General features: G+C 51.0%; 1 protein-coding gene across 1 annotated transcript in view; it reads right to left on the reverse strand.

Moving 5' to 3' along the window:
- Positions 1-25393, reverse strand: part of NINL (ninein like) — a 147752-nt gene that overhangs the window by 43598 nt on the left and 78761 nt on the right. The window contains exons 3-13 of the mRNA XM_055321620.1: positions 24789-24885; positions 20548-20726; positions 18274-18340; positions 16262-16452; positions 15407-15559; positions 12670-12840; positions 9424-9561; positions 8019-8158; positions 2804-2978; positions 1399-1509; positions 750-830 (exon numbers count right to left, since the gene is read on the reverse strand). Coding sequence (XP_055177595.1) covers positions 750-830; positions 1399-1509; positions 2804-2978; positions 8019-8158; positions 9424-9561; positions 12670-12840; positions 15407-15559; positions 16262-16452; positions 18274-18340; positions 20548-20726; positions 24789-24885 — 1503 coding nt within the window. The remainder of the gene's footprint in view (positions 1-749; positions 831-1398; positions 1510-2803; positions 2979-8018; positions 8159-9423; positions 9562-12669; positions 12841-15406; positions 15560-16261; positions 16453-18273; positions 18341-20547; positions 20727-24788; positions 24886-25393) is intronic.

Raw genomic sequence — 25393 nt, forward strand, 5'->3', positions numbered from 1 at the left:
CAATTTGGAGGGAAATCATTAAGAAGTGAATTGGTAACAGACCCTTCATATCACGCAATAATGTCTCCTCTGCTGAGGTCCTGGATAACTTTAAGAGTGTAATAGGGTCGTGATACGTTCCAGCATCCCTGGCATTGTAGCTCATCACCCGTGCCCTGCTCTGTGGTGTTTCTACCTGAATAAGGCCCTTGGTGGGTCTCCCAGCATGGAACTTTGGAAACACTGAGGGGATCTCAGGACAGGTGCCAGTCTAGCAACCGTGGCCAGCCCCTTGTGGAACTTGAGATCTGGAGGCCCCATCAGTAGAACATGGGCCCAGATCAGAGGCTCCACCTGCCCTGCTCATAAAAGATGCTCCTGCCAACCCACGCTGTACTACTCTCCGTGTGGAGGCCAGGAATGTGGTTTGCCAAGAATGACAGGCCACTTCCAGGCAGGAGGGCAACGTATGGGGCCTGCATACCCACTGCTCAGGTCTGCAGGTCACCAGTCGGACTCTGCACCACCCATCTGCACCACCCATCTGTGTCACGGGCTCCACACTCCATTCTTAGTAGGCATGGCTGGAAGAGGGCTATGTGGCCTTCTGGCACAGCCCCCAGCACCAGTGCCCTTGCTGCAAAGGGGACTCAGGGTGTGGGGCGAGGGGCATGAGGGCCCTATGCACCCAAGACAAAAGCGACGGCCCCAGTGCAAGACAAAGGCATGTGATGGCTCAGGATGGCAAGGAGGCTGGGTGGGGTACGTACCCGGCACTTGAGCTCATACTCCTTTAGGACCTCTGCAAACCGCTCCTCCTGGGCCAGGAGTTCTATGCTCTGTGGCTCCAGCTAAAAGTCAGACCCGCACAGGAAAATGACAGAACCTCAGACCAGGTAGAATGTGTGCTATCACCCTTCATGCTCCTTCCACTGGGCTCAGCACCTCCAGGTATAGCCTTCCACCCCTCCTCCTCCCTCCTCTCGTTTAAAAGATCTCAAGGCAAAAGGATGCTCTGAATTTACAGAGGGTGGTCATACTCCGAACTGGAGCTTGGGGTGCATTCCTTCCTGCCTTGGCTACCTGGGATGCTCCCTGCCTGGACCTCTCCATGCAACACCTATCCTCTGTGCCCCTCGCCACTGAGAACCCATCACTGGGGTCTGTGCAGCTGACACTGGCTGGCCTAGGCCCCATCACTACAAGATCAACAGGCACGGTGGCACTAGAGCATACCAGCACCCCTGCACTGGCATAAAGAGGAAGAAAACAGAACGGAAGTCACCCTGCTGATTTGCTCTGCATTCTGGAATTGTAAAATTTAGAAAACAACATATTCACTCACCTATGTAATCTTTTTCAGGTCCCTGACACCTTTTACCCCGTGCCCAGAGACTAAGAATCAGCAGAAGGACTTGCCTTGTCCTTCAACACAAAGTCCAGGTCATTCTGCAGTTTCAAGACTAGCTTCTCTGATTCTGAAAGCTTTTCCACAACTTCAACAATCTCCTTCTGTAATCGACTGTTTTCCTACAAGACACAAACCAGCAGTTTTCTGGGCTTTGGGAGTGGAGGACAGAGGTGGGGGCAGCCGGTCTCCCCTCTGGGTCAGAGACTTATTCCCAGCAGCACTCATTTTATTTTTTTTTAATTTATGATAGTCACAGAGAGAGAGAGAGAGAGAGAGGCAGAGACATAGGGAGAGGGAGAAGCAGGCTCCATGCACCGGGAGCCCGATGTGGGATTCGATCCCGGGTCTCCAGGATCGCGCCCTGGGCCAAAGGCAGGCGCCAAACCGCTGTGGCACCCAGGGATCCCCCCCAGCAGCACTCATACGCAAGGAAGAAACTCCTGCCAATGCAGCCTGACTGGTGCTCACTGCCCTGGCACCTGCAGGGGAGGCTGTGCTGGGGACCAACCTGCGGAGCCCCTCACTAGTGCTGGTCACTTTCCCCAGCGCACCTTCTTTTCCTGCCCTGAACGCTCAAGAAGTCCATGAGTAACACAAGAAGAGGCTGGGGCAATCCTTTCTGAGCCACTGTCTAAATGAGGGATTTGAAACAGCACAGAGCTCAGACGTCCCCCGGAGGAGGAAGACAGTGCCCAGAGACACAGGAAAACAGTGAGAAGAGCAGTGAGGACACAGGGCAAGGACTCGGCTTCTCCCCCAGGGAGGCAAGAAACAGGCAGATGTGGAAAGAATCTGCAGGCTCCGTGTTAGAAACAGAGGAGGAAGGCAGAAGCACAGGAGGAATCGGGGGACACCTCACTGGATGGAACCAAATGTAGGGTGGCTGGGGGTCGCAGGACACTCACCAAAGCCCAAAAACCCTGTGAGCTTCAGGCTACACAGTCAGGACTCCAGCAGGCTGGGATGTAAGCTTTGGTCTTTTGCTGACCTCACAGATGCTCTGGTCTCCCGGGGTTGGGGGCAGGGGCACAGCGAAGCCCCAAACACCTATTTGGGGCTGACCGTCCCTGACCACTGTCCCCTTGAGCCAGAGCAGAGAATAGGAGCCCCACGGATCTTGACCTGCCCTGCTGCCCCCATGACCAGAGAGAAGGAAGGGGCAATGCCTCTGGTGGAAAAGCCAGAGACGTTTCTGCTTTGGCTGAGAAGTGTGCTATCTCTGTGACTGCAGCAAACATTTCTTGGTTGGAAATCCCAGGCATTTTCTGACCACGGAAATGTAAACTTCAGGTTTCTAGAAGGTATTCAGTCCCTGACTAGGAAAATGTGGGGTCTGGGAGGATGAACCCTTAGGCAACCTCATCTCTGTCATTCAGTGTAGAACAGCCTGGGGAGACACTGCTCCCCACCTACCTTCTGGGCCAGGGTCAGCTTTTCCCGGAGGCTGGCCTCCTCGGCCTGCAGGCGCTCCAGGTCCTTCTCCAGCACAGCTCTCTGCCGGCAGGTCTGCTCCCAGAACAGCTCCCGTTCCCTCTCCACCTCAGACCTCAGGAGGCTCAACCTTTCCCGGTACCCATGCTCCAGGTGTCTGTGAGGCACACATTGAACATGTCATGTTGGGTTGCAAGGGGCCCCCCAGACCCACACTGACCCCCACCTCTCCAGGGACATCTCCTGGGCAACACGGCCTTTCTTCCCTGGAACCTTCCTGCCCATGGCAGTTGGCTACACTGTCTGGGACTCAATTGTTCCTGCTGGACATATAGGGTCACTGAACCTCAGCTAAACAGCACAGGGGCCCTCCTTTAAAGTCCCCCTACCCTGGGCCTGACAGTGGGCACCCCCACTGTCCAGGGCCGGGGGAGGTGACAAGGGAAGCCAGTAGGTCCTGGAGCCTCTGGAGTGAGCTAGCCAATGCTCTCTGGGGGTAGACCTCTCTGATGCCCTCTGCCTTCCGGCTACCTCCACACCAGGACAGCCATCAAATGCCCCAGGTAACCAAATGTGCACCAAAGCAAGCCTCTTGTGCAGGACACAGGCAACATAAAACCTATGGACAGTGCTCCCAAAGCCATCAGAGGAGAAGGTAGGAGGCATTTCCCCCCCCTCAGTTTCTGCCTTACTCTTTTGTAAGAACCATTTATATCAGCAGAAAAAAGTGCCAAATCTTAGTTTTATCACTGAAACAGATACTTAGCAGGATTTCTCAAACCAAGACTCTCTAGTCTGAAGATGGGCATAACTCTTGCTTCATTCAGCAGAGGGCTTGGCAATGTTAATAATTCAGCAGAGAACACTGGGGGCTCATCCCCCAGGCCCCTCCACACAGTCTGGACTTTCCCATCTCAGAACTTCAAGGAAAGAACACCCGGCATGAAAGGAGATAGAGAAAGGACAGCTGTTACTTAGGGGAAAACAGTCAGATGAATCTAGCTAATGTAACACTCCACAAACCTTGGGGTAGTTTTAAAAACACCTATTTGGGGCAGCCCCAGTGGCACAGCGGTTTAGCGCCGCCTACAGTCTGGGGTGTGATCCTGGAGACCTGGGATCGAGTCCCACATCGGGCTCCCTGCATGGAGCCTGCCTGCTTCTCCCTCTGCCTCTCTCTCTGTGTTTATGAATAAATAAATAAAATCTTAAAAAAGAAACAACACCTATTTGTATCACTCCATTCTTTAAAAACTTTCAAAATATCCAACAAAAGGAAAATGGAGGGACGCCTGGGGGGCTCAGAGGTTGAGCGTCTGCCTTCGACTCGGGATGATCCTGAAGTCCCGGGATCCAGTCACATCAGGTTCCCTACATGGAGCCTGCTTCTCCCTCTGCTTGTGTGTCTGCCTCTCTGTGTCTCTCATGAATACATAAATAAAATCTTAAAAAAAAAAAAAAAAGGAAAATGGATAAATAAAATGTGGCAGACGCACATAATGGGATGCTCTGCAAGTCACCACAATAGCATATGTGATACAATACACAATACAATGCAAAATAATACAATTATTTTCCAAATAATTATGTGCATGGAAAAAAAAGTGAAGGACATAAAAACATCAGAAGTAATAACATCTGGGTGAAATTTCTGCTTTTATTTTTATTTTTACTTGTATTTTCCACAATGAACATGTATCATTTATTACTCTTGTAATAAGAAAAACCTAATACAGCCATAAAAGCTATTTCTAGAAACTCCTGCTAATGCTCCATTACTCATGGGGCCTTCGTGTCTCCCTTGGCCAGATTCTCAGACCAAGATAAGGCTTTCAAGTTTGTGATTCTCGGACCCCAAGAAAGACATCATAAAATTCTTCCCATGTGCTTGGGAGAGAATCAAGCATAACATGCCATGACTGAAGCAAATCAATTCTGTTACCTAGCTCTCAGACACAGTTCCTTAAAAAGGAGTTTTCTCCCTTGAACCAAGAGCTGGTAGGTAGGTGGCAGTGCAGGGCCAACAGGAAGATCGTCTGGGACTCAAGCAGCTCCTGGTCTAGAGGCCTGTGTGGGCCCTCTAACCCCAGGGTCCCAATGAGGCTGCCACCCACAGTCTTAGAGGCACCACAATCAGTGTGGCTCCTGCTCAGGTAGGATCCCAAGCCTGCAAAGTCAGTGGTGAGTCTAACGGACCCATGCAGTTGGAAGAGCCACAAGGAGGCAGGGGAAGCACCGAGAAAGGAAACAATGTGCTAGCAACCACTCTGTTGGCTTCTTCCAAGGTTCCTTCAGTTCCTAATTTTTAATCATAGTCTCACTCTGTGGAAACCCATGCTGACTCTGTTTTATGAGGTCAGGGAATCAAGGAGACCATATCAAGTGAGCAAAATCATACACGGATAGCTTCAAGAGCCAACAGATTAAACACTCTAGCTCCACCAGCAGGAACTGGCTCAGCAAGAAGAGGTCAATGGGGAGGCTTGTTGCTGGATGCTACCAGGGAATCAGCTGAATGCAGACTGTGGATTGCTGACAGGAGCAGAAATAAAATGCAGTTATTTTGTAACTAAATGCTCCTCTGTGATCAACATCATCCATGTTCCACACTGAGATAAGGGTGGCTCAGCACATCCACACAAAAGTCAAGGTGTCAGGGCTGGTCTTCCCACCCTAGGCACCATGGCCTTACCAACACCTCCATACAGTTTGACCCTGTTTGTTTATTTCCTCAGGTTTGACTGGAAACATATTTTTTACAGATTTTATATATTTGACAGGGAGAGCTCACAAGCGAGCACAAGCAGGGAGAGGGGCAGGGGGAGGGGGAGGGGGAAAAGCTGGCTCCCCGCTGAGGCCTGAGCTGAAGGTAAATGCTCAACCAACTGAGCCACCCAGGCGCCTGAGATCGGAAATATTCTTGAAAATTAATGTTTTGGTTTCCTGAACATTACCATTATTCCATGAAAGTCTTTCATACAGGAATAGTGGAAGTGAGTACATACGTGTGCACTTCACACAGCCACACACACTCTCACTCTTTCACACTAGGCCCCCTGACTCCATTTCTTGCATACTTCTTCTCCATACCAGGCAGAGGGAGGTGTAGACTTCTGCTGCTGAGCAGACCAGGATCTCAGCCTGCTGCATCTGACTTTTCCCAGTCACCACCAGTAAGGAAAGGGCATCTCAGGCCTTTGGGATTCCAGAGGCCTGTAGACTCAGATATGTAGCTCTATTTGGCCCAGAGCCTGTGCCCCCATAGACCAATAGGGACAGCCAATACCTTCCCTTGAAACCTCTAGTACACGGGTCCTATGAGAGGGTGAGCCAGTGGGGCCCTGGGGTGCTGACCTAGCACAGCGGGATGTGCCTCCAGGTGACCTCAGCTTGGGAAGGCGACAAGCTCTCTACCCTGCAGTTTTCCTCCTGCCTAATGTTTCGTCTTCTTACACTCTCAATACATAGCATACCAGGGCCTTATGCTCTCAGAGGCAGCATGAGATAAGGAGAGGACACCTGGCTTCAAATTTTGGGCCACGCTGGTTGTGTGACTATGGGCAAGCTACTGTACTGCTGCCAAGCCTCAGTTTCTTTAGCTGAAAAATTAGGCTAAATAGCCAAGTATTTGGGTAAAACCACAGTTGGTAAGTCAGGATGCCTGGCACATAATAGGGGCACTGCCACACAACAGTCTCACAGGCTGGATAGAAGCTCCTGCCTAAGGGCCGACTAGCTCTGCAACCCCCAGACCTCTGGCTGCTTCATGAAGGGCCCGGCATCCCTGGTGAACATGGCTCTTAGGCTTCAATGTCACTGTTTAGGTCGACACAATCAACAGGCCCTATGTAGCCATGAAACCCTCCATCCCCTGTGGCCGTGCTGCAGACCTGTGGAGCCCCAGGGAAGCTGGCTGCACCCTGGGGTGCCTCCAGTCCCTCCCACGGTGAGTCACGAGGCCCTGCGGTGAGGGCTTTGTAACTATAACCACGACAGTCCCCACACAGGGCAGGAACAAGGCTTTCTTGGGATGGTGCTCAGAAACCTGCAGTAAGGCAGATGGAGCAGGGAAAAGGTCCCTGGGAAGGCCTTTCCACTGCCCAGGGCCATGCAAGAGGGGACTTCATGTACCGCAGGCCACAATACCCACAAACTGCTGGCAGGGCTGGTGCAAGAGACATGTCAGCTTCACGTGCGACAACCACACACGACAGTGAGAGGAACATTCAGAGGCACAGGAATGAGACAGCCTGTCACAAGCTCAGTCCTCTGCCCACTGAAACCATGTATACTACCTGAAGTATTGCTTCTCTTGGTCACACATTTTGCGGAGGCCCCACACGGCTAACCTGCAGGCATGACAGGTGCACACATACTGACTGGTGCCCTCTTGTGCAAAGGATGGCCTGTCACCATTCCCATTTCACCGATGAGGAAGCTCAAGGGCTCCGTCCACCCAAGATCACAGGAGGGCTGGTGAGGGAGGACGAGGAGGGAAGGCTGGAGCCTCCCTGTGCCCCTGCCACTGCTACTACCAAGAGCTGAGTATAGCACACTGGACTTTCCACAGTGCACACCCTTTGCTATCTTTGAGGGGATACTCCAGGTGACAAAAGTTTCCAGAAAGTGAAGAACGAGGTGAGCTCTGTGAGGGAAGCCTAACATAGAGTGTTCCCCACAATGGGATGGAAAGCCTCTCTGCACGCCCCAGCCTAGGAGATCCTCGGGGGCCAGATTTCTTCACATTTGGCTAATAAGCCAGAGGGGTAGGTTCTGTGTCCATAAAAGGTCAGACCCCTCCCTCTGATGTCCAGCCACCAGCCCGACCAATGGAGCAGCCCATTCCCCAGGGCTCTGCTTGGCCCATCATACCTCACGAAGGCACTGCCTGCAGTGGACCGGCACACACAGAGCTGGATGCTCCCGCACGTGTCCCCGCATCACAGAGAGCATAGCTACTTGTTTAAATGCACCCCTCCCCCTTCTTTCAAGGAGGGACATCCCCAGAGGTGCTCCTTCTAGACTTCTACTGGCTCAGGTGAAGCAGGAGGGCCTCGGCTCCACCAAGTTCATGACCCCAGCCTTGGCTAGCAGCAGCCCTGCACCCACCACCACCCCCCTTAGCCAAGGCTGGGGAATTACTGCCCAGCTGCCAAGGAGCTGCAGCTATGGGCTTGGGTATGACCCTAGGACCTACTGGATTTTCTTCTCTGTGAGCTGCTCTAGGGCAGAGTGACAGTCATCCATCTCTTGCACAAACTCCAGGTTCCTCTTCTCAGCTCTCTCCAGGTCCTGCCTCGCCTTGTCTCGCTCTCTTGCCATCTGCTCCACTTGCCCCTGTCACAGGAAGGAGACAGGGTCAGATGGGGACACCTGCCCCGTGTCTGCATGAATGATAAAAGGGGCTGCATTAACTGGGTGCAGAGCATGGCAGGTGCCATGCTCTGACCTCACTGCCACCACCAGCTATCTCCTAAAGGTGATTTCCAGAATTACCATGCCCCTTTTACAGATGCACATACAACAGAGAAGCTACATGACCTGCCAAGGAAGGTTTCCAGAAAGTTTCTGAACCAAGGAAGTCTGAAACAGTGTGCCAGACCTCCAGATGGCCCAGAACAGGTGAGAATTTATCCATGCCCCTTCCTGTCTCCTCTCCCAGGAATCTCCAGCACCTAATCTGGGACTGGATACCTGAAGGGGAGAAGGCTGGCCACCCATATCCTGCCTGGTCATCTCCCACTACCTGCAGCCTGGCATCTAGGTGAGTCACCCAGAGCAGGCCCCACCGAGGCTCTGCACACAGCCCCAGCACCTACTATCTGGTGACCATTTCTCCCCCTGAAGGAGACAGAGCTTATCTCCTTCCGTCCTCCCAAGACACAGTCTTTCTGGGGTCCTATTTGCTGAGCTGCCTCTGGTCAGAAGGCTTAGCCATCATGATTTCTTTCCTGTAGCTTTGGAACATCAATAAACACAAAAATGATCTTTACGCTCATCTGCTGAGCGGATAGATGACCCAAGTACTCAGTACTTGAAAGCCGAACCCAACTAAAATGGTCTGCATTCTCAGCACCCTGTCACTTTGCTCTTGGGGGCCACATTGAGAAACATTTTCTTCTGCTCTCCTGCCAGTTGCCCCAGCCCACGAGCCCTCAACATGCTCTTGGAGCACACCCCTACCACTTGGAGGATTTCTGCCTCTGCACCCAAGAGCCCCAGTGTCAGCAAGATGTGTCAGGTCCAAATGCCCGCTGGGAACCTTGCTAAAGGGGCTAAGGGAGGACCCTGATATCAGTTTGTAAGCTTCTCACCAAATATAAAGACAAGTCAGTAACTCTGAAATTCTGTGGCTGTAAAAGCCCAAACCGCAGCTACTGAACAGGCCACTGGGTCCTGAAACCCCACTCAAACCACACACATGGGGATGTCCTTCCAGGCACAGGGAGCACTCTGCTCTTTCCCTGTCCCCACAAAAGTGCCCACCAAAAGAATAGCCAGTGGCAAAGGTGGTGTCAAACCCCTGCCCCCAGGGCAGGGTTCCCCTCCTGGCAGCCTGGCCAGCTGTACCCACCCCGCTACCCAACCACCCTGGGCTCTTACTGGCGGAAGCTCAGCTCCTGGCGGTAGCAGGCCAGGGCCGCCTGCTGAGTGGCACCACCAACCATCATAAGCTCATTCTCAAGGGCCCAGGTCAGCTCCAAGAGGTTCACCTTCTCGTCCACACTGAAGTCAAGACTCTGGAAACAACAAAGCCCATCAGGCAGGAAAGGATGTGTGGCTTCTCCAGACACTTCCTGGCTTTCCTAAGAATCGGCAAGGCCCAGACCCATATTGTCCTGTAGGCAGCACCTGCCCTCTGTCTGCCCCTGCTCATGGGATTCTGGCCTTGCCTCCCCGATCATCCCTGACAAGGCAAAGTTCTCCCCCCACCCCTCACCAGGGTGGATGTGGCCCAGGCGGGACTGAGACCCTCTTCCTGGAAAAGGAACTGACACAGAAGGGGCACGTTCCAGGCAGAGGACATCAAGGGAACTGATGGGGAGGCCCGGGAAGAGGCCTTTCTCCCTGTGAAGCAAGGCTGTACAGAGCCTGCTGGCCTTGGCTGCTGCATGAGAAGACCTGACCAGAGGCCAGTGTCACTGAGAAGGGAGCAGAGGACAGAAGGAAGAGTGCCCTGGTGATACCCCTGGGACACCTGCTCCCGAGTGCCTGCCCCAGTGAGCCCCTCTGTCCCCTCTGCTTAAGCCATTTAGAGTTGAGTTTTTATCATTTCAAATTAATAGAATCTCTGTGAAATATGTGTACAGATGGGTGGAAAAACAATCCAACAGATGAGCCACAGCCCAGCACTGCACAGAACACAGCATTCTTTTCCCCTCAGGGTTTTGAAAATAAGAGAATAGAACAATTTATATGTATTATACCACAGGGATAATAAACCATGTAGACCCATCCGCTCAGCTGACAGTAACAAACACTTTGCTACATTTGCTTTTCTAGTGCTGAGTGTTCTTGACCTCTGCTTCTTTCTATGATGTCAAAAAAATCAACACTTACACCCCAGTCCAGAGGCAGGCAGGACACACATCAGGGCTCGCAGAGAAAGAGCCATAGCATTCCCAGCTCACATGTGGGAATGAGGCCTGCTCCCTTCTAGAACTTATAAAATGGAGACTCAAATTCCCACGGCTCCTGCACGTCCCAGAGCACTTCTGAAGAGACAAGGACATTAGGGTGAAGCGTCTGGAGGGACTGGGAAGCTCAAGCTGTTTCTCCACAAGTACTGACGGCTCAGCAGTCACAGTAGCAGCTTCCTGATCAAGAAAGGAGTCCTCAGGGCAGCCCGGGTGACTCAGCGGTTTAGCGCCGCCTTCAGCCCAGGGCCTGATCCTGGAGACCCTGGATCGAGTCCCATGTCAGGCTCCCTGCATGGAGCCTGCTTCTCCCTCTGCCTGTGTCTCTGCCTCTCTCTCTCCCTATGTGTCTGTCATGAATAAATAAATAAAATCTTAAAAAAAAAAAAAAAGAAAAAGAAAGGAGTCCTCAAAACCACATGGCTTGGGCAGGAGCCTGCTTCCAGCCAGCTCCATGCCCCTTGCCTCTTGGCATCCACATCCAGGTATTCCCCTTCTACACCCAACAGGGCCAATCTGGGTGACCCTACAGGACACCGAGGAGGTAACAGCACATGCCTTCCGAGGCTGGGGCTTGGAAGACATGACCTCCTCCCCGCTCTCTCTTAGATGGTGCTCTAGGGAAGCCACTGCCCAAACATCCCTAGGAAAGGGCCATGCGCAAGACACGGTGGCCTTCTGCTACAGTGAGCATCAGCCTGCTGACTTGAAGTTCAGCCCGTCAGACCCTCACAATACATGTGCCAAACCTTGGGGGAAACCCTGGGCTAGAATCACCTACTACACAGTTCCCAAATTCCTGACCCACAGAAGCTGCTCCAGCGGGAATGCTCAGTGTGCTTAAAGGTATAATTCAGTTGGTGATTTGTTGAGGAGGGACAGACAACCAATCCCAGGCCTCTTCATAGAGCGTTCTCAAGGGCCTACATAAAGAAGCCCCCTGAAATGGCCAGGAGTGGTCTTGAGAAGCTGGGATTGGATGCGACCATGTCCAGGCTGAGGGCTCACCCAGCTGGGTGCTTCCGTCTCCAGAGAAAGGCCTTTCCTTTTCAGGCACAGTGTGCTTGGTGCTCCTGCTGGGGCAGTGGCCTGTGGTCCTGATCACCAAGGTAATATGACAAAGCCTATCAGGAGTCAAAACATGTAACTTCAGGAATCTAGCCTATGAAGAAACACCAACACAGGAGCAGATGGGATGTAAGTATATATTTTAAATGCCAAGATTTAGAACAGAAAAAATTTACATGTAAAGCTGAAATATCTAAAAATACATTTCTGTGTAGGGAAGGGCTCCCAGAACTGCCACTAAACCATCAGGTTGCCACCCTGAAGAATGGGAGTAAAAAGGGGCAGGCTTTTATTCTTTTATATTTTCCTATACAGTTCACACTTTTTTTTTCTACAACACAAAGTGAACTTTGGAGATGAAGGAGATCAGTCCAGCTCACCGCATGCACTTCCAGCAGTGTGTTCTTCCCTAACCCTTGATCGGCCCCTGTGCATACCTGCCTAGGCCACCCTGGAGCAAGCTCCTTCCAAAGCATAAAGGTCTGGCCATGTGTCCCTGGGCCCGCGTCCCTGGGGGAGGTTAGACGGGCCCTGCATGAAGACAGCCTTGTGGACCGGCCCATCAAAGAGCATGCAGGAACTTGGGAGGAGGCAGCAGGACAGGGTGGCCCTCCATGGCCCTGAGCGCGTGTTGGAGAGAGGATGTGGGCAGGTCAGGCCTATGCAGGGAGAGGAACAGCTCGCCCAGGCCAGCAGGTGGCTCTGATAAAATCCAGGTTCCCTGTGGAGCTTGGCCTCAACAACATGGAAACACTCAGACTACTGGGATGGTGACATCCAGTATCTCCATCACAAGGAAAGCAATTTCTTGCCCTTCTCTGGGACTGACCTCCCTCCTTCAGGCACACAGAACATCTCTAAGGCTAGCAGTGCACTGAGGGAAATGTCTACTATGCCAAAACCTACTTTCAGATGGATTTGCTTCAGACTGTTCTACCTCTTATTTATTATCTTAAGTTAAAATCTCCTATATTTTAATAGCAAGAAATAAAGAAGAAACAGGCCTTTCCTTCATGAGGTTCTCCACAGAGAGCACAGGCCCTGTGTGCCTGGGATTCTCTGTCCAGCCTCTGAGAGGTCCCTCACCAGCCCAAGCTGCCTGGACACTCCCCCAGGGGCCACTGCGAGTGACCAGTTCCAGACCTGCAAGATCTCCCTGCCGTTCTGAATCCCCTCCTGGGCCCACAGAGCAATGAGCTGCTCGGGAAATGCACAGCCAGTGCCGTCATCAATGCTGCCTAAGAGGCGCAGGCCTGAGCACACCGACACCAGGGACGATGTTGTGGTCGTTTGGCAGCCGCCCTCCTCCAGGACCTGTGTGAGGGGAAAGCAAAGATGCCTGTGAGCCCGTGGGCCTCTTGTTCATGCCTCAGATTTTCTGGCTGTCTGGTTGAGGCCTGAGAAGAACAGCTCACACAGTGACCGTCGGCCCCTTGCCCACATCCTCATGGCTTCACCAGTGACATGGTGGAGGTCTGAACCCAGGCCTCCAGACACCTGGCCTGAGGCCTGCTTTCCTACCGTCCACAGAGGCCTTGCCAAGGAACACATCCTAGCACCCGTGTGGCCCAACTGGTCAGCACAAGCTGCTTAGTGGGAGACATGAAGGGGTCTTAAACTCTCTCCCCTGATTCGGAAATGGTGTGCACCTGGCTTCTCAAAGGAAGAGATGGGGAAGGCGCATGCCAGCGCCAGAAAATCCAGCCTGGGGAAAGAAATCCAAGATGGGCTTGAAAAGAAGAGGTGGAATGGCCCAGTCAAGCATCTCCCCAGCCTTCAGAGATGCATCTCACAGCTGACAAAATTGGGGAGTTTTATTTTTTTTAAAGATTTATTTTAATTTTTTAAAAAAGATTTTATTTATTTATTTGAGAGACAGAGAGCAAGAGAGAGAGCATGAGTTGGGGGAGGAGCAGAGAGAGAAGCAGGCTCCCCGCTGATCAGGGAGTTTAATGCGGGGCTGGATCCCAGGACCCTGAGATCGTGACCTGAGCCGAAGGCACTTAACTGAGCCACCCAGGTGTCTCTATTTGTTTTAAAGAGAGATGGGGTGGGGGGCACACAGAGGGAGAGGCAGAGAGAGAAGCAGACTCCCCATTCAGCACAGAGCCCACGAGGGAGAACACAACCCTGAGATCCAGACCTGAGCTGAAATAAAGTGTCAGATGCTCAACCAAATGACCCAACCAGATGCCCCAGAATCGGGGAGTTAAGATGGGGGAAGAAAATCTCTTGGGCTTAGGGGCTATAAGAATCTGTTGAGCAAAACTGTTTTCTGCCCCAGGGAGCACAAGCAGTTTTTGTCTGGGGCCACAGGAATGAGGAGCAGCAGCCCCTTCTTTCTGGTCACCAGAGTTCCCATCACACTCCAGGGTTCCCCTCCTTGCTGGCCTCTTCTCAACTCCCCTCTTGCTATTTCCGAACATTCCAAGCTTGTCTCATGGCCTGAAACATTTTCCTCCCACACGTCCATAGCTGTGCTTTCCAGGGCTCTGCTCTAACAGCCCCTCCTAGCCCACCATATCCTCTCCACACACTCACATCCTCAGCAGTGCTCACAGGACCATAAGCCCTCATCTGTTCTCAGCTGTGTCCCTCCATAAACACTCAGGAATTGGGTGCTCACTAAGGCATCCTAGGTACTTTACAGCCCTACAAAGTAGGTATTTGATCCTGTTTACAAAAAGGGAGAGGGCAGCTCAAGACTGGCTGGCAACGTGGCGGCTGTGTGGAGAAGCTCAGATACCCAAATGCACCCTGACCATCCTTGTCTCCCTCCCACCCGTTTCCTTCATGAGGACTGTGAGCTCAAGAACAGGTATGTCATGGCGACCTAGCAGGAGAAGGTGGGAGCTAGGCCACACACCTGAGGGCCAGCACCACCATGCCATGCCGGAGTCCACACATGGATGCAATGTCCTCTGCCCACAGCTGTATTGGCTCAGGGCGCTTCCCAAGCAGCACCTCTGACTAAAGATGGGTGCTGCCCGGCCTCATTGCTGCGTCCCATGGCTCAGAGCCCTGTTCAGCTGTGCATCCTCAGTGGGACTCAGGTACAGGGGCACCTCCACCATAGAAGAGGCACAATTCTACTGGTGCCAAGCATGACTTGTTTGGGACTTCATCATGGCCTCTGACCTTATGTGGCCTGACACCTTCCTTTAACATTCCTAGTTTCCTCTCTGTCCATGCTCATCAGGTTCAGATTCAGAGACTGGACTCTCAGATCACCCAGCCTAGCAGAGAACAATGTTCCCAGTCCTGCACCACCGTCCACAAACTATGCCATCAGCCATGTCAGAAGAGAAGCATCGGCAAGATTCCCCCAGAGAATGGTGCCCTGTGGTGGAAGACAGAGGTTTTTCTGTCCTGGCATGGAGAAAAAACAAATGCGATCACAATTAAATAACTGTCTAAAATCTGCACTCCTCCATCTGCAGAGACCTGGTATTTGTACGAGAGAGAAAACTGAGGAATACAGGACAGGGCAAGCACAGGGTGAGGAGTACCTGGAGAACCACTCCTAGGGAAGGTAAAGAGTGTTTTCACAGCACCACAGCGAGGATGAAAGAAGCCTCTCCTGCACTAGGATAGGCCATAAGGAGACAACCGAGAAACTGCATGTAATCCTCATAAAATCCCTATGAGGTGGGAGCCCATCTTACAGATGAAGAGTCTGAGGCCCAGAGAAGGCAAGTAACTCAATCAGGGGCACACACCTGGGGAGGGGCAGTGTCAGATCAGCCCCAGACCTGTGTGGTTCTAGAATCTAAGCCACGTGCACTCATATGTGTGCACACCCCCACCAATGCCCAGGTCTGTGCAGATGCTGAAGGCCACGGCTACTGCTGTGGTTCAAGGCCTAATCATCCCACTTTACCTGGTAATGAGACCAGGACATGCTTGGTTTGCTGAGGGTGGAAGATCCTGGAAGTGAAGTAGGCCCATGATTGAACAGGCCAAGCTGGAATTCCTCGAGACTCACTCGGCCGTCTCCATCTTGATCCAGTTTGTTAAACAGATCCTCCAGTTCCTAGACAAAAGCCGCCACACCTGTCCTGAGGCCACAGTTGTTCTCCCCAAGCAGGGCAGTCTGTTCACCCTTACCAAATTCAAACGGTCTGGGACACCCCTGACCTCCCCCAGCTGCAGCCTATGACCTCTACATGCCTGCTCAGTTTCCACTCCACGGTAAACAGATGCCACCTGCACTTCTCAATTCCATAAACATCCATTCAGAGTCTACCTGCCAGGAACTTGGTGGATGGTAGGAGGAAGACACAAATATAGAAGGTGCCCTTAGCCCTCAGTGGTTCAGGTACTAGCAAGGACAGCAGGCTAAGGGGGATTTTACTAGGGTAAGGGGGAGCTTCCCCATCATCACTGCCCCCCAACTCCCCTTGGCCCCCACAGGAGGAAGGGAGGGGTGAATACAGCCACTGGGGAGTGCAGCCTGCCTCGGAGAGCAGGGTATCTGGGCTGGGCGCACAAACCAGGCAACTCTAGGTGGGGGAAGGGTCACGGTGAAGATGCTCAGACACCGGTGGGAAGGCTACTCGTGATCTGTGTGGGTGCAGCCCTTAGCAGCAGCACTGGGAGTTAGGAAAGGACTACACACCAGAAAGCGGCACAACCACATCAGTGTCTGAAGGGTGAAGGGACTCTCCAGACCCAACACCAGCCTGACCCCACAAAGAGCCCATCCTTGAATGTGGTCTGCCTTGGCCCCTCTCACCTCCTTCTCCAGGCCCTGGAGCCCGATGCTCTGGCAAACAATGGCCAGCTCCTGCTCGTTGAGGTGGCCGCTACTGCCAACGCCCAGCTCTTCCCAGATGCCCCGGACCCGGCTCTCGGGCGTGTCCAAAGAGAGGCTGCAGGGCTTGTGGAGGCACCCGAAGACCTCGGAACCCCAAGCTGGCAGCTGGCCTGAAGCAGGGAGAGTGACAGGTAAATCCCATGCTCCAGGTGGAAGCAGCTGGGGGAAACACAACAATGCTGGCAATTCATGCTGAAATCAGATGGGCACACTTGAGTAGCAAAGCATCAAAGGTGGAATCTAGGTGATGGGTACACGATGTTCACAGTGTGATTCTTTCATCTTCATTCTATGTTTACAACTTTTCATAGTAAAATGTCAGTGCAGGGGAATCTCTGGTCCACATGGGGAAAGCTTTTTCTGAAGGGAACTTCCTAAAGTCAGACACCACAGAAAGCATGTAAGAGGGCTGCATTATTTGTATTTACCCAAAAAACCCCAACAACAAAAAGACTAGTTTTTAAAAAATCAATTTCTAGAAACTTGTTTCTGAGCTTTGCCAGAGAACGTGTGGACATTGGGGGTATCCATGAAAAGCCATCCATGGATGTGCCACCCTTCAAGCCAAACCTCCCCTCCATGGCCAGTCCATACTGGCCTGTGTGCTCACCAACAACACTGTATTGGGTTGAAGATCCCTTCTCTGAGGTCTCTTCTAGCTTCAAGTGTCTGAAATTTCTAAGTAAAAACATAAAAGCACCTCTAATGCTAGGGTTTATTTCTCAGGGATGGCGGGGGAGGTAAATAAATCCTCTGAAGTGTGATGTGAGTTTCATGCACTACCCTCAGTTCTAATCCAGTGGGAAGGTTTCCGTTCAAGGCGAGGAAGAACCTGTGGGCAAAGACCCAAACCTGCACCACACAAAACCTTCTCGGAGAGTCCTTCCTTTCTCGCCCTAGATTTAGACGTTGAGGCCACAGTAGTTAAGATGCAATGGCGTGGGGAGCACCTGGCTGGCTCAGTGGTTAAGCGTCTGCCTTCAGCTCAGGTCATTATCCCGAAGCCCCGGGATCAAGTCCCACATCAGGCTCCCCGCAGGAAACCTGCTTCTCCCTCTGCCTATGTTTCTGCTTCTGTGGGTCTCTCATGAATAAATAAAATCTTTAAAAAAATAATGTTGTGGTTTTTTTTGTTTTGTTTTGTTTTGTTTTGTTTTTTTAAAAGATGCAATGGCGTGGCAGCTCTTCATGCTCCATGTGCTTCATCCAGCAGCCCAAGTGGGCACTCAGGCCAGTGCCCCTGATAGTCACTGAGGTAAATAATGATCGGTGGCCCTTGTCCTTGACTACAATCTAAAGCATGCTCAGTGCCGACTACTGATTTTTTACTGCAGCAGAAATTCAAGGTCAATTCTGGTCTCTCCCTCCAAGTCAAGTGTTCTGTACTTGTTGTGCTGTGACACACCCACTGTAGGAGGCATCATTAAAAGCCGCTCAGACTCACATGTGGGCACACCAGGATCTGCTTATGTACACCTGCTGCTGCCTTCTGGTTGCTCTTGCGAGGCCTCCAAGGGTCAGGACCATGTTGGGCATTTCATCTAGAGCATAGGCAGGGCTGCTGACAGTTGCTGAGACTGTTTGCACACAGCAGGAAGAGGATGTGCCCAGGGCTGGCACACCAAGCCAAGGCCCTGCCTGCCTGGGGTCACACTGGTCCTTACAGACAATGAGAACCATACAGCCATCCTGATCACTTGGCCAGGGGCCTCTGTCCAAGAGCCTGACCTCAGGAGATGCTACAGATCAAGTGACCACCTCCCAGCTGGAACTACTTCTGAAACAGGGACCCACCAGAGACACCACCCACACCGCAAGCTTCTCAGGAAATTGCACATGGCTGGCTCACTGACCATGACCCAGTTCCCTGAACTTCAAAACACTGGTCAAAGGTTAAGGAAGGAGCACCAACCATGAAGCTGTGGCTTTACCTCGTGCTTCAAACAACTCATTCTGAGGTTCTTTAGCACTTTCAGCTTCTTCGTCTGACTTGAGACTCTGGGAAAAAAAAAAGAGAAAAATGAATTCCCCAGAGTATGCGGCAGTGACTAGAGAGCTCCAAGAACAGACAGCAGGGTATGTTTTGGGACTGGGTAGGGACTGAGGAAGAGGAACAACAGTGGGTAAGATGCAGCTCCAGGGAAAGCCCACACCTGCAGGTGGCCTCTGCACCCCCGCTGAGGGCCCTGGCATAGAGCTGTTCCCTCTCACAGACCAAACACCACAGTACAGAAACAGGGACATGTGGGGACGCCTGGGTGGCTCAGTGGTTGAGTGTCTGCCTTCGACTCAGGGCATGATCCCAGGGTCCCAGGATTGAGCCCCGCATCAGGCTCCCCATGGGGAGCCCGCTTTTCCCTCTGCCTCTGTCTCTGCTTCTCTATGTCTGGCATGAATAAATTTTAAAAACCTTAAAAAACAAACAAACAGGGACATGTGAGGCTCCTCCACATAAACTAAGTCATCAGTAGTTCACACAAAAACACAATCCAGCACTTGTACCCTAATAGGAGAGAAAAAGACTTCCCAGTAAACATCTCTTTGTGATGCTGGCTTTAGACACCAGCACTGGAGACGAGTGGCTGTGGAGCAGTCAACCTTCCATCACACGACATCATCTTGACTCAACTTAATGATCCTCCCCTCTCTGCACCCCGTCCCTTACCAGTTCAGCAAACAGCTGGATGGACAGTGGTTTTCTCTGTCCCTCCAAGAGCTCCAGAGACAGCATGCATAACAAGCAGCTGCCACCTCAGGGCCCTTTGCCAGCTGTACCCTGCAGAGGGCAGGCCACCAAGAAACACTTGACTCAAGCAAAAACCTCGTGGTTTTGTGGTCACGTCAGCCAACTACAAAGTCAAAGTCTGCTTCTGACAGAAGCTGCGTATTCCATGACTAATTCTGGAAGGAATGCCAAGTTGACCAAGACTCAGTGCCCTTCATAGCCAGTACTGAAGTGAGAATAGAATCTGGAAGTGGTGCTACATCCCATTTTTCTAATGCATTCAGCCCAAATGACAACCCTAAAAACAGCATTTTTCCCATGTTGTAGTTCCAGGGATCAAAGATGGTTTTATTTTTTTTTAATTTTTATTTATTTTATGATAGTCACACAGAGAGAGAGAGAGAGAGAAAGAGGCAGAGACATAGGCAGAGGGAGAAGCAGGCTCCATGCACCGGGAGCCCGACGTGGGACTCGATCTGGGGTCTCCAGAATCGCACCCTGGGCCAAAGGCAGGCGCCAAACCGCTGCGCCACCCAGGGATCCCAAAGATGGTTTTAATAAGCAAAACAGTACTACAGAGACAGAGCAGAGTCCTCAGATCTCCATCTCTGAGGACCAAAGTTAAAGAGGATAAAAAAGTGAACACCTGGGGTTTGTCATCTAGACATAGAGCATCCCTGAACCAAGGGACTCTAGGATATAAGTAGGTGTGATTGCCTCACCAAATGTTGAACATACACAGATTAATGTGAGAGGCCCAGAGCTGTCCTATTGAAAAGAAGTCCCCATGAGAAAGTCCTACCTGATAAAGTAGACATCACAGAGAGAGCAGGAACCTTCTGGAATTCCTGAAAACTAGGTCTAAGGAATCCATGGTTAACTTGAAAACTGTGGATCTGCCCCATGGATATTTCCTGACGTAAAGGCTGTCAGGCTCCAGCAGCCCGTCTCTGGGGTCAGTCTCAGCAGCAGTGAACAACTGAGGACACAGACCCCTGGTATCCTCCCCCAAGGCCCCAGGAGCTGTCTGGCACATCTTTGCCAAATTCTAAGTGTGTGGGCCTTGGTATGTTCTAAGTATTCAAGGCAAGTAGGACTGTGGGCTTGGTACTTCCCAACTCCTAACCTTGCAGGGGCATCTTCCCTTTCCCTCACTCCCATGAAACCATGAAACCAGTCTTCTCGCCGTGCTGGGGGAAGCTGATGGTGGTAAGCAGGGGAGGGAAAGAAACAAGTGATTTGGACACAAATTCTCCACTGCCCCAATGTCTGAAGGAGTATACCCACTGGCCAGAATTTCCCGCAGATAATCAGACCCAGAGATACTTTAGAACAAAATGTCATTCCCCAAAATGTACCCATGCTTCTGGTGACTTGAGATGCCTAGGAATGCCCACCTGCCCCTTACATCCTCTTGTAGTCATGTCACAACGACTAAGCAAAACGGTGACCTGGAGTCAGAAAGGGGAACCTGACCCACCTCCACACTTTCCAGGGATGCAGAGCGATGGAGCGGGCCTCTCCTGCTGGTCCAGGGCTGCTGTTCTGGTAAACATTTGACTCCTGTTGCAGAGCCACATGGCTTGGGCTCGGGCCGGCTCCAGCGACCATACCACTTAGAGCCGCTCACATACTTTGGCGGGACAGCACGAGAAGCAGCTGGAAAGAAAATGGGAGGTTTGGTGGGGAGGTCCGAGCATGCTGTGGCAACTCATTTCAAGATGCAGAGTGCGCCTCTTACAGATGCACACAGAGAATGTCTGGAAGAACACAGAGAACAGTTACCAGTGGTCAATCTCTTCTCCCTAATCCTCAGACAGGGGACTGAGAAACCCAGGCTGGGAGACAGGGACTTTCTACTCTAAATCTATGTGCCATTCAAATTTTTTTCAGCATATTTAGCTTTGGTTTAGGTAATAAAAGACTACTACTAATACAAAAAGACTAGTTTATATTATAAAAGACTAATATTAATAGATTTTAATGCAAAGAAAAAATCCTCCAATAATCCAGCAACATACTGCTCTAGAGAACAGAAGGTCACTTCCCATCCTGCTCACTTCAGGACCCCATCTGGACAGGATGTCAGGGCAGTTTGGGCGTGGACCTCACACACAGTCCAGGAGGCTCAAACTTGGCAGGTCTGAAGTCTGGGGCAGAGAGGCAGGTATGGGTTTTAGTCCGGGATTCACAAGAATCCCTTAAACCTTAACAGCCCCGTGTACTTCCTTCTTCCCTCCTTACCTATCCACTCCTGGACAGAGCCCACGGGGACCTCTCAGGTAGAGAAGAAATGACATTGTCTCTGTGTGCAATGTGGGTGGGTGGGAGAGAGACTGGGGAGAGCCTTGTAGGCAGAGGCCAGGACAAGACACAGGTTCAGAGGGAAATAACCAGAATAGGCAGCTTGGAGAGAAAGGCATAGGGTCCAATGAAGCAAGGCCAGTCTGGGGAAATTGAGAGGCACTGCACTGAGGGGTACCATGCTCCATCAGGCTGAGTACCACATCATTCCTTTCTTTCCTGCCCCAAACGGTCAGGCCATAGCCCCTGCCCTTGGAGCCACAACAGAGGAGGAGGCCGGGTTCAGCTTGGCCAACTGGAAGCACAGTAATGCCAGTGACAGACAGACACTGGGGTCAATGGAGGAGTATGCCAAGTTCCACATGGATGTACAGACGGTGACGGCTGACAACATGCAGGGTGAATATAGCCCTTTTCTCACCTCACTGGGACACTCAGAGGTAATCATGGACACTATACTGATCTCCCTGGGGCAACAGGCATCGGATGTGCTCTAGAGGAGAGCAAAGTGTCCAAGTCAGCAGATGGAAAACAGGACAACCTGTAAGCACACCCAGCAGCATTCAGAAGAGGAAAGTACAAACACAGCAAGAGGCTCCCACCAGACAGCTGCCAAAGGGCAAGTGAAGCCCAGTGAGTACAGGCTCTGATCTGAGCATGCTTTCTGCTTACAGAGAGGCTGCAGGCCAGTGAATGTGGGTGGGGGAAGAATCTTCCTTCCACCTAGAGGTGCTTTAGGAAGAGGGAAAGGGGGATCCCTGGGTGGTGCAGCGGTTTGGCGCCTGCCTTTGGCCCAGGGCGCGATCCTGGGGACTCGGGATCGAATCCCACATCAGGCTCCCGGTGCATGGAGCCTGCTTCTCCCTCTGCCTGTGTCTCTGCCTCTCTCTCTCTCTCTCTCTCTCTCTCTCTCTCTCTGTGACTATCATAAAAAAAAAAAAAAAAAAAAGAAGAAGAAGAAGAGGGAAAGGCCTATCAGGCAGGAAGTGGGAAGCCGGCAAGCATTTAGGAAACCAAGTACTGAAAACTCAGAGGGGCTCTGATGGCCTTAAGCTGGCAGGAGGGAGGAGTCTCAGGCCACACATCCGGCCATTTAATTAAGGAAAGCTTTGAAATCCAAAAGAAAAGAAAAAGCCAAAGAAAATTAAAAAGAATACAATTGGTGGGGAAAAAAACACAATTCCTGGAATAGCTCCTTGTCTCTTTGGAAGCTCTTTGTCTCAGTGCATGTCCACAGATCCAGTTTTAAGTGTAGAAGTTCCATGCATTCTCTAGCATGGAGGGGGCATGTACAGTGTCAGCCACCACCACCTTTCCATTCCTGTACATAATCACGGGCCACATTCCCAAATCCTGTGTTACTAAAGGTGAGTGGTGCTCTTCATTTCTTAAAGAAGAAAAGTGTCAGACAAAGCAACCAGTGAATGCCCCAAGGGTCCTGTAAATGGTTCCCACCCCTGGTATGCTCCTCCCACAGCAGGGCTCTCTGCCCTATACCCAGATACTTGGCAACCTACAGCAGCCAGTGGAAGGAGCGGGTTCTAACAGGGGCTCGGGGCTTACAACTGGAAAATTGTGACTCAAATCTTGGTCATCACTTACTAGCTGTGGGATCTTGGACAAATAAATCCCTTCACATATCAGGCCTCAGTTCCTCATCTAAATAATGGGTATGATATAACGCCACAGATGGCTGGGAGATTGGCACATTGAAGACAATCAATGTGAGCTCTCATCCTTTTCACTTTCCACTCCTCTGCCTCAAGCCCTCCCACAGTTATCCCAGTCATCGTCACACACCTGCTCCAGAACAAGATCTGCGTGGCAAGAGCCTGCTATGGGGCTGAGGAAAGGAGCACCCTCCTCGATCTGCTCATCAATACCATACCTCCAACCTCAGACCCACTGCCCCAGGCCCCATGTCACTTACCCGGAGATAGCCAGCCAAGATGGGTCTGAACCATGTCACTCACAGCCTCAAGTCTCACGGAGCAGTCACTAATGACAAAGTCTATCAGCATCTTCTGACCCTCACCCCAAAATCTACATGCTCTCCAAACCCTCCCTCCACCTCCTGACCATTACTGAAGCCAGGGGGCAATGCCCTCAGGACGCCACTTCCCCTGGAAGATGCTATGTTTGTCCCACCAGCTTCACTCCGGTAAGAGTGAAGAGTGGCCCAATGAGACCAATACAGCACAATACAACATCACCATCTGACAGAAGATACAGTGGGGTCTGTCTCTGGCTGGCGATATCCTACTAACCTCAGTGGTCTAGATACACCTGTGTCTGCACTGTGCTTTCAATTCCTAAAACTTCAGCTGCTCTACATCAATTTTATCTTGTCAACAGTGCATGCTGCAAGGACAGCACATAGTATTATTTGACACTTAGGATACTGTAATTTATAATAAATATATATTTGGTCTTTATCTCATCCCTGGGCCAGTGATCCTAGAACCCTTGAAATTTCCTAAGTGACAAGAGCACCAAACCTGAGTTTATGTTAATGAAGTGACTTCTGGAAAGCTCTTAAGGATGGGGGCTGGGTGCCCAGGGACCTAACCATGTGATTAGTGGGTTAGAACCTATAGCGCCATTCTGACCTCTGGGGAAAGCGGAAAGGCTGGAGATTGAGTTCAATCACCAAGAGCCAATGATTTGATCAGTCATGCCTACGTAATGGAAGCCTGCATAAAAACCTAACAGGACAGGGTTCAGAGAGCTTCTAGGGTGAACACAGAGAGATTGGGGGAGAGTGGCAAGCCTGGAGAGGGCACGGAAGCTCTGCACCTTTCCCCATACATTGCCCTGTGGCCCTCTTCCACCTGGCTGTTTCTGAGTTACAACCTTTTATAATCAACTGGTGATATGCATAAACTGTTTTCCTTAGTTCTAGGATCTCCTCCTGCAAATTCATTGAACCTCAGAAAGGGGCTATGGCACCTCTGATTCATAGCCAGTCAGAAGCATAGGTGACAACCTGGACCCATGACTGGCATCTGACATGAGGACCATATTGTGGGACTGAGCCCTTAGCCAGTGGAATCTGAGGCCAGCTCCAGGTAGGCAATGTCAGGACTGAGCTACAGTGGAGGACACCCAGATGGTGCTGGAGACTTGCCTGCTGTGCAAAGACTGACACATTTGGTCACCAGAAGTGCCAGCAGTATGCAGGGCACAGAGTGTAAAGGAAAACAACAGAGCTTCTCCTTTCCAACACTAGTGTACAAATAAGGAAATAAAGAAGAAGAAACCCAATGTCTTGTCCCAGTCCACATAGGTGGGCAGTAAGGGAACGAAGTTATAATTTCATTCTCAGACCTGCTACATTCTTCAATCTGAATATCACACTCCAGAAGATAACAGAAAAATAATGAAACAAACACTTGAGGTGAGCAAGGAAATCCTTACTTGATTCCAAAGAACTACTGTCTTCGTCTGAGGGGCCAGCACCAGCATTTGATGACAGCAATGCCACAAAACCTTCCTTAAATTCCTCAAAGTTAACCTGGTGAATGTAAGAAAAGAGAGGTCAACACTACTTTCAACAGATCACATATATAAATACCTTAGCCTTCTGTTTTTATTTTCAGATGGAAACATCTTATTAGAAATGTGTGGGAAATATCAGAAAGGGAGACAGAGCATAAAGACTCCTAACTCTGGGAAATGAACTAGGGGTGGTGGAAGGGGAGGAGGGCGGGGGGTGGGGGTGAATGGGTGACGGGCACTGAGGGGGACACTTGACGGGATGAGCACTGGGTGTTATTCTGTATGTTGGTAAATTGAACACCAATAAAATTAATTTATTAAAAAAAAAAGGAAACATCTTATTGTTGCCTTTCCTGCTGAGCATATTCATTTTGTTTTTTCTAATATCACTTAAGATTTTTTTTACATAGAAGACTGTAGTAAGAAAAGTAAAAGTGAGTCACAAACTAATCACCAAAAAACCCTATTACCAATTTTAATAATTAGAAAATAGTAACCAAAAGGGGGAGCTGATGATCATAAAA

The sequence above is a fragment of the Nyctereutes procyonoides genome, unplaced genomic scaffold (genome assembly GCF_905146905.1).
Source record: "Nyctereutes procyonoides isolate TBG_1078 unplaced genomic scaffold, NYPRO_anot_genome, whole genome shotgun sequence".
In the NCBI taxonomy this organism is placed as follows: domain Eukaryota; kingdom Metazoa; phylum Chordata; class Mammalia; order Carnivora; family Canidae; genus Nyctereutes; species Nyctereutes procyonoides.